The sequence below is a fragment of the Xenopus tropicalis genome, chromosome 9 (assembly GCF_000004195.4).
Source record: "Xenopus tropicalis strain Nigerian chromosome 9, UCB_Xtro_10.0, whole genome shotgun sequence".
In the NCBI taxonomy this organism is placed as follows: Eukaryota; Metazoa; Chordata; class Amphibia; order Anura; family Pipidae; genus Xenopus; species Xenopus tropicalis.
Window position 1 is genome coordinate 5,807,138 of NC_030685.2, and position 8,788 is coordinate 5,815,925.

Genomic DNA, 8,788 nt, shown 5'->3' on the forward strand with positions numbered 1-8,788 from the left:
CTCCTTCATATTGCTGATCTACGGCAGAAGCGGGTGTTGTAACTCTGTGACAGTGCAAGGGTAGCCCCCCCTTCCTTCATTTCAAGTGGTTTATTCCTTGCCCAGGGCTCCTTTCATTTAATGTGCTATTTGAGAGACTGAGCGGGATCTTGGATTGGCTGTACTTAATGCAGGGGGGGGTTTGAGATCACATGATGCCTGTTTAGGTTGACCCTTTCTATTGCCATACCCTTTCCCCTCATGCCTCTACTGTAAATTTGCCTTCTGTATTTCCCTACTGTCATCCGTTATCTGCCGTCTCCCTCATCTGCCAGTAGGGAGGTTTGTGTTACACACTCACTGTGTCTCTTTGACCTTGTCAGTCTGGCCGTGGCCTGTGTCCTGTGCTGTGTCAGCAGGCCTGTACTCTATCTCCTTGGGTTTCATTGTGCCATTAGATTTAACCCCTTTTCTACCTCAGGCCTTTTTGTGTGTGCGTGCTGGTAAGCCTTATATGTTAGGGCAGTGAAAAGATACCCTCTCCACTTCTAATTTATCTTCATTTTATTGTATCTTTCATTACAATTTTCCACTGGTGGCTAATATGGCCAAACTGCCGCCTTCTGCTTCCTGGTCATGACCCTACAGAACCAGAATACCCTACCAGACTGTGTGTCCCCTTCACCCTCACTGCCTACATTGCGTCTCTTCTACCCTCTGTGCTTTCCTTCACTCTCAACCTTTCTCTCATTGTTATTATTGACTCTCGCCCTCTCTACCCAGGCTAAAGATAGCGACGATGACGAGGAGATTGTGCACGTGGATCGGGACCATTTTATGGATGAATTCTTTGAGCAGGTGAGTTGTTTCCAATCCATTTGATCAAAGTTGGGAGTTTAATTGCCAGAGACAAGTCCGTCCCTTCTCATCATCCTGAACGGACACAACAGTGACCCAAAGCAAAGATGACCATACAAATTCAACTGCTTACTTCTTGAAGCAAAAAGCACTCCCATTACGGACCAATAGTTGAGGTCCTGGAGTCTGACTATGGCCAATCACTTCCTCCAAATTGACATCTTTAAACAGTAGACCAACCCACACTGTAAAAACATCAATCAAAACACCTCTCCTCGTCTACTCACCAACAAGTCCAGGCAAACAGATGTGTGAACATTTCCCTGCCTGAAGAAGCAGGAGGAGAAGGGGAATTACATAATAGTAAGGGAATGTGTATTACAAGAAATCAGAATTATAGAACGAGAGAATAAGAGCAGAACAGAAAAGAACTTCAAAGGCAGAGCACAAGAGAGAGGGCTCCTCCATCCACTGATGGGTTGGGGGCAATTCCATTGCTTGGGTCTGTATCCCAGGCTTAAAGATAAAGGGAATGGGTCATTTCATTAACTGCCTTCTGCTCCCAAAGTTGCAATGAACACCTACTGTTTGTCCTTTCTTTAAAACTCAAAGATATCTCTTACCAAATTCATGTTAACCATGCCCTGTCAAGCTTTTGATGTATGTGAAACTAATATCAATGGTGTAGACAAAGTCTTTCAGCTTTTTAAATCAATGTATCTTCAAGGTTTGATGTTCCCGTTAGTGAAGTCTCTTTGATGGTGCAAAAAGAAGAGTAACAGCATTTGATTTAGGCTTCATGTCCTGATTGATACCTGCCTCTGAAGAGCAATGTCTCTTTCCACAGGTGGAGGAGATCCGGGGCTGCATTGAGAAGCTGTCAGAAGATGTGGAGCAGGTGAAGAAGCAGCACAGTGCTATCCTAGCTGCACCCAACCCTGATGAGAGTGAGTGGGGAACGTTGGTAAAGCATGGGGGAGACAGGAGAAAGGCGGAGGAAGGACAGGGTGTCCATGGAGGGGTACATAGCTTGGGGTTAATTATAGCTGGAGGAGATAGGGACCTTGCATGTTGGACATTGGGTGCCGTGTAGAGAGGAGAAAGATAGGGAGATGTAGGTGGGAAGAGCTTTAGGAACAACCCAACTGACTAAAATACTTCTATAAGGGGCTGCATCATAGATACATAGAGAACTATGAAGGAAATAATGGTCTATACGGTCTATACATCCTGTTTTTGGCTTCTCCGAGGGGGATATTTCCATATCATTGATACTGTGCCCAGCAAGAAAGCATATTCCCATTAACATCCCACAAAACCACAACACAGAGCAGGATAGAACAGTCTGTACAAACAGTCTCCATTTAATTCCCACACAACATGGACTTTGGGTTGTAATAAAATGCTCTGAACTGTTCATTTGAATTATTCCCAGTCCCAGTTGTTTGGCTCAGAGAAAGTGTTGGAAGAGGAGGAAACCAATAAACCCTCCCATATATGAACATATCCCTCCATTTGTTTGATCCATAGTCTAACTATTGACCAAAATGGAAATCTAGAATATGTTTTGGCCTCTGTTGGTGCCTGTATGGGGTCAGTAGAACCCTGTTTTCAATACAAGTCCTAATTATATGGCTTAGGTTGAAAATAACTACGTTTCCCCTTTAAAGCTCAACCAGCTATCAGCATTTTTCCAATTCCTTCTTTTAATCCCTCTCTCAGTCCTGTCCTCTCCACTTTTCTGTATTCTATTCAATTTTTTTCCTTCTTTGCTCATGTAGAAACAAAGCAGGAGCTGGAGGATCTCACCGCTGACATCAAGAAAACGGCCAACAAAGTTCGTTCCAAGTTGAAAGGTCAGTTCCATTAAGGGGTGTGGCTTAATCAAAGGTGGGCGGTGTTGCTTCAGTCTGGCTTTTAGGATCTCCAGATACTGACAGGGGCCACATTATAAAACACATTTCTAGCCCAGCAACGTTTGGGTGGAGTGGCAATGGCAAGGAAGGTCATGGTGCTACCACTGTGGGTCATGGGTGCAAAGCTCTTTGGCCCAGTCTGCCAATAGTACAACACTTTGTAACCCAAAACAAGACCGAGGCAAAGACATCACCAAGCCCATAGTCACGGTATCTTGAGTAGGGATTGATTTTTCCTTAGATAAGTGCTATCATTAATGTATGTATATGCTATTAATACCCTGGAACCTGTGTTACTCATAGCAATTGAACAAAGCATTGAGCAGGAGGAGGGATTGAATCGTTCTTCAGCTGACCTACGTATCCGAAAAACCCAGGTAAGTGGCACCCAGGCCACTCTCACACCTTCATTTATTCCATCTCTGTGGTGCGGCCATACCGCAAACCCCCATTCTAAATTCAGCAGTAAGATCATCTCTTCTATATTGTAAGCTTTTCAGGGAAGCCATCTTCTCCCAGCCATTACCTGGATCTGCCATTGCTATTCTAATAAAGCCTAATAGTGCAGCTACACAGAATGATTCCACCTCCACCGCATCATTATCGTCACTTTGGTTCTTTAATCACTCATTATTCCTTCTCTGAAATTCTTCAGTGACTCTTTTCCATTCTCCACCACTTCTCTACCACTCACAATCTTTCATAATCCCTTATCATTTTTGCCTCCTTTTTCTATTACTCTACAGTCACTGGTTCTCCCTTTTCTAGTTCATTCTAGGTCCCTTCTGGCCATTCCATCATTATTTGTACTTATCTACCCCTCCTTGATCACTAGTACCGCTTTTATTACACTACTTTGTTGCATCTACCCTTTCTTCACTGCTACTCGGTCCCTCGTTATTCCTTTCTCTAACTGTTCAACATCCATGGATCAATCATATTAATTCTCTATTCTGATCGGGCTCTACCTTTTCCAGCATTCTTTATTATCCAAAGTGCTTCTTTCTACTCCTTTTTGATTCCTGTCCTTTATAATCCCTACCCATAATTACTTGTTCTTCCTTCTGAAACTCTTTCCCTTTCCCTTTCCAGCATTCTACTCTGTCCCGCAAGTTTGTGGAGGTGATGACAGAATACAATGCAACGCAGTCCAAGTACAGGGATCGCTGCAAGGACCGTATCCAGAGACAGCTGGAGATCAGTACGTTGACCATAGTTGTCCTTGTCTGAGAAAGTTGGCATACGAGCAAAAAAGGTCACACAAGTTGGAAGGCCCAATGTAGGAATTAAGGCAGTTAAACTAGGGTTATCACCAAAGAGCAAAGGGAGTAGGATTCTAGCAGAGTACTACCCAGGTATAGTTAGTCTTCCAATAGCTTAAAACTTTCAGCACTGATATCTCTCCTTTTGTATCACACAGCTGGCAGAACAACAACCAATGAAGAACTTGAGGACATGTTGGAGAGTGGAAAGCTGGCAATATTCACAGATGATGTGTGTAATTTGGTGATGGAGTTGGGGGTGTGGGCGTGATACAGTCTTCTTCTAGTACATACAGCCCTCTTCTAGTACATACAGTCTTCTTCTAGTACATACAGCCCTCTTCTAGTACATACAGTCCTTTTCTAGTACATACAGTCTTCTTCTAGTACATACAGTCTTCTTCTAGTACATACAGTCCTCTTCTAGTACATACAGTCCTTTTCTAGTACATACAGTCTTCTTCTAGTACATACAGTCTTCTTCTAGTACATACAGTCCTCTTCTAGTACATACAGCCCTCTTCTAGTACATACAGTCCTTTTCTAGTACATACAGTCTTCTTCTAGTACATACAGTCTTCTTCTAGTACATACAGTCCTCTTCTAGTACATACAGTCCTCTTCTAGTACATACAGTCCTTTTCTAGTACATACAGTCTTCTTCTAGTACATACAGTCTTCTTCTAGTACATACAGTCCTCTTCTAGTACATACAGTCCTCTTCTAGTACATACAGTCCTCTTCTAGTACATACAGTCTTCTTCTAGTACATACAGTCCTCTTCTAGTACATACAGTCCTCTTCTAGTACATACAGTCTTCTTCTAGTACATACAGTCCTCTTCTAGTACATATAGTCCTCTTCTAGTACATACAGTCCTCTTCTAGTACATACAGTCCTCTTCTAGTACATACAGTCCTCTTCTAGTACATACAGTCCTCTTCTAGTACATATAGTCCTCTTCCAGTACATACAGTCCTCTTCCAGTACATACAGTCCTCTTCTAGTCCATATAGTCCTCTTCCAGTACATACAGTCCTCTTCCAGTACATACAGTCCTCTTCCAGTACATACAGTCCTCTTCCAGTACAAACAGCCTTCTTCTAGTACATACAGCCCTCTTCTAGTACATACAGTCCTCTTCTAGTACATACAGTCCTCTTCTAGTGCATACAGTCCTCTTCTAGTGCATACAGTCCTCTTCTAGTACATTCAGTCCTCTTCCAGTACATACAGTCCTCTTCCAGTACATACAGTCTTCTTCTAGTACATACAGCCCTCTTCTAGTACATACAGTCCTCTTCTAGTACATACAGTCCTCTTCTAGTGCATACAGTCCTCTTCTAGTGCATACAGTCCTCTTCTAGTACATTCAGTCCTCTTCTAGTACATACAGTCCTCTTCTAGTACATACAGTCCTCTTCTAGTACATATAGTCCTCTTCTAGTACATACAGTCCTCTTCTAGTACATACAGTCCTCTTCTAGAACATACAGTCCTCTTCTAGTACATACAGTCTTCTTCTAGTACATACAGCCCTCTTCTAGTACATACAGTCCTCTTCTAAAACATACAGTCCTCTTCTAGAACACACAGTCCTCTTCTAGAACATACAGTCCTCTTCTAGTACATACAGTCTTCTTCTAGTACACACAGCCCTCTTCTAGTACATACAGTCTTCTTCTTGTACATACAGTCCTCTTCTAGTACATACAGTCCTCTTCTAGTACACACAGTCCTCTTCTAGAACATACAGTCCTCTTCTAGTACATACAGTCCTCTTCTAGTACATACAGTCCTCTTCTAGTACATACAGTCCTCTTCTAGTACATACAGTCCTCTTCTAGTACATACAGTCCTCTTCTAGTACACACAGCCCTCTTCTAGTACATACAGTCCTCTTCTAGTACATACAGTCCTCTTCTAGTACATACAGTCCTCTTCTAGTACATACAGTCCTCTTCTAGTACATACAGTCCTCTTCTAGTACATATAGTCCTCTTCTAGTACATACAGTCCTCTTCTAGTACATACAGTCCTCTTCTAGTACATACAGTCCACTAGTCTTCTTCTAGTCACCAACCATTAGGTATTTCCACTGCAAAGAGCTCTGCTTTTCTATAACCCAGTCACACAACATCTTGCTTTTCCCACCTCGCCTCTGCCATAGACAGACCATTAAGGTGATCCATAGAGGGCTTCCCTTTTGTCAGGCTACAGACACAGATGCAGATGCTATACAAACACAAATGCTTCTTCACCAACTGTCCATAAAAATCTGCACCTTGCCATAGAGAAACAAGAAGCAAGAAAGACATATATTTGTATCATGTTTGTGTTTTGTGCCACTTGCAGATCAAGATGGACTCCCAGATGACCAAACAAGCTCTAAATGAGATTGAGACAAGACACAATGAGATCATCAAGCTGGAGAACAGTATCCGGGAGCTGCACGACATGTTTGTAGATATGGCCATGCTGGTGGAAAGTCAGGTAAGTAAACAATGTGGTAGAAATGAGTGGGGGGTATTACTGTAGGAGGTATTACTCTTCTAATACCCCTCCTTTACTCAATTCCAGGGGGAGATGATTGACCGAATTGAGTACAACGTGGAACACTCTGTGGATTATGTGGAAAGAGCAGTGTCTGATACTAAGAAAGCTGTTAAATATCAGAGCAAAGCGCGAAGGGTGAGTAACTGCACCTCACGTATTCCTTACAGGCCACATTCCAGGCAAGGCATAAATACACCCCTTGTACTTACAGTACTCACTGTTGTAGTTCACCATAAGGTCCATCAATTTGCTTACAAGATGACCAAGATAGCACATTAGGCAATGATACTGGGTTTTGTAGATCATCAACTGCTGGAGAGCCCTGGGTTATTTGCCTGTGCCCACGTACTAATAGATCCAACCGCCAATACAAATCATTACCCCCAAGTAAAGGAATACAATGAATGATAAACCTGGGAATCAGCTGCATGGTTGTAAAGCCATTAAAATCTTCATCACGAGACCCATTGTGGAGGCAAAGATCAAGAAATCTGTTATGTGTCTTGTCCTGTGGCAGTTAATATCATGGACATAAATGTTTCTGCCACCCATGGGGTTTTAGCACGTGGGGCCTAGATTACAAATAGGAGTGAATACTCTGGACCATTTTCTTCTTATATGTGGGTCCAGCATCTCCTATAGATATTCCCAGTGGCAGAAAATAAGTTCATTTCCTTTAACGTCCAGGAACAGGGTGGCCATCCATATCTATCTACCGCTAGAGAGGAACGGCAGACATCATGATCTAGAACGTGGTGGCATTTCTTCTCCATTGGCCAACTAGAATGTGCATCACAAAATACTGTGCACATATCATCATTAATGAACCAAAAACAGAATAGTGTTACCTCTATATTGGTTAACGAGAGAGATACAGCATCTAGTTTACCTGTCAACCTTATTGAAACCGTATGGTGCCTCTTCACCATTAGATGACCAAGTGACTGTCTATATCAATATCATTTAACCTATAAAACCCATGAGTGGGGTGTATTTTTGTATTACTTAGCCAAGTTACTGTCTATATCAATACCAGTTTCCCCATGGCTCTACACAGGTTTGGTGCCTTCTCTCCATTAGCTTACTAGACAGAGCAGGTATTATTATTATTATTATTATTAACATTTATTTATAAAGCGCCAACATATCCCGCAGCGCTGTACAATAAGTGGGTTCCATACATTGGACATACAGAGTAACATATAAAACCAATAACCGAAACAAGAGGGGAAGAGGGCCCTGCCCACAATCTACGTATCATTCTAGTTACTTTGTATATCATCAATAAACCTGTGGACTCAATTTGTTCTATCAGTTATGTTCTATCAGTTATGTTCTATCAGTTATGTTCTATCAGTTATGTGTATGATTAGGATTTTCTATTCAAATATTTGTATATTGCTGACTTTATAACGCTTTCTTTCTTTTTTTCCTCTCTCTTTCATGCCTGCCCTTTCTCTCTGGGATCCCCTCCTACACATCATTTCTCTCTTTTTTCTCTCCTTAATCCCATCCTGCTGTCTCTTTTTCCCACTCTCTTTCCTAATATTCTCACCTCTTTCCTCTTCATGTTTTCCTGTCCCCCTCCCTGCTTCGCTGATGATGCTTTTGGGGTATGTAGAAGAAGATTATGATCATAATCTGTTGTGTAGTACTCGGTGTAGTCTTGGCTTCCTCTATTGGAGGGACCCTGGGACTCTGAAAGAATCCAAATGCACAGATTCAGATAAAGGAAAGGAAGGGAAAAAGAAAATAGTCAATTAAGAATACAAAACAAAAAAAAAGAAATAAAAAAAAAAAGAAATCATATAATTTACATGGCAAGTATTGGAAGCACAGCTTGGAAAGGCTTTCAGTGTATCAGCCCATTTCGCCTCTGCGGGTTTCACGCAGGAGTTAGGTTACCATCAGCTAATTCAAGCCTACGGGGGGGTCTGCCTTGCCCTTACGGAGTGAATTAAACCCCACTGATGCTTCACAAAAGGGGGTTACCTGACGTGAACCTAAAGCCAAAGCTTCATCTGTCACCCACAGCTCCTGGGGGCGAAAAAGGGTGCAAAAATTCCCAAAATCCTTGTTTTATTTCTGTGTCTGTTTTATTTATTTTTTTTTTTTTAATTTGTTTTTTTCATTTGTTAAGGTTAAAAAAAAAAAAAGAAAACAAAGTGTATATTTGACGTTGCTGGACGTTTTCCACAGGGACCCCCGGACTGATGG

General features: G+C 42.0%; 1 protein-coding gene across 1 annotated transcript in view; it reads left to right on the top strand.

Moving 5' to 3' along the window:
* stx1b (syntaxin 1B) overlaps window positions 1-8,371 on the top strand; it is a 32,917-nt gene extending 24,546 nt beyond the window's left edge. The window contains 9 exon segments of the mRNA NM_001102876.1: window positions 763-837; window positions 1,685-1,784; window positions 2,619-2,693; window positions 3,057-3,130; window positions 3,846-3,954; window positions 4,174-4,247; window positions 6,371-6,508; window positions 6,596-6,706; window positions 8,193-8,371. Of these exon segments, the coding sequence (NP_001096346.1) occupies window positions 763-837; window positions 1,685-1,784; window positions 2,619-2,693; window positions 3,057-3,130; window positions 3,846-3,954; window positions 4,174-4,247; window positions 6,371-6,508; window positions 6,596-6,706; window positions 8,193-8,273 (837 nt within the window). The 3' untranslated portion in view covers window positions 8,274-8,371.
* The last annotated feature ends 417 nt before the right edge of the window (window positions 8,372-8,788 follow it).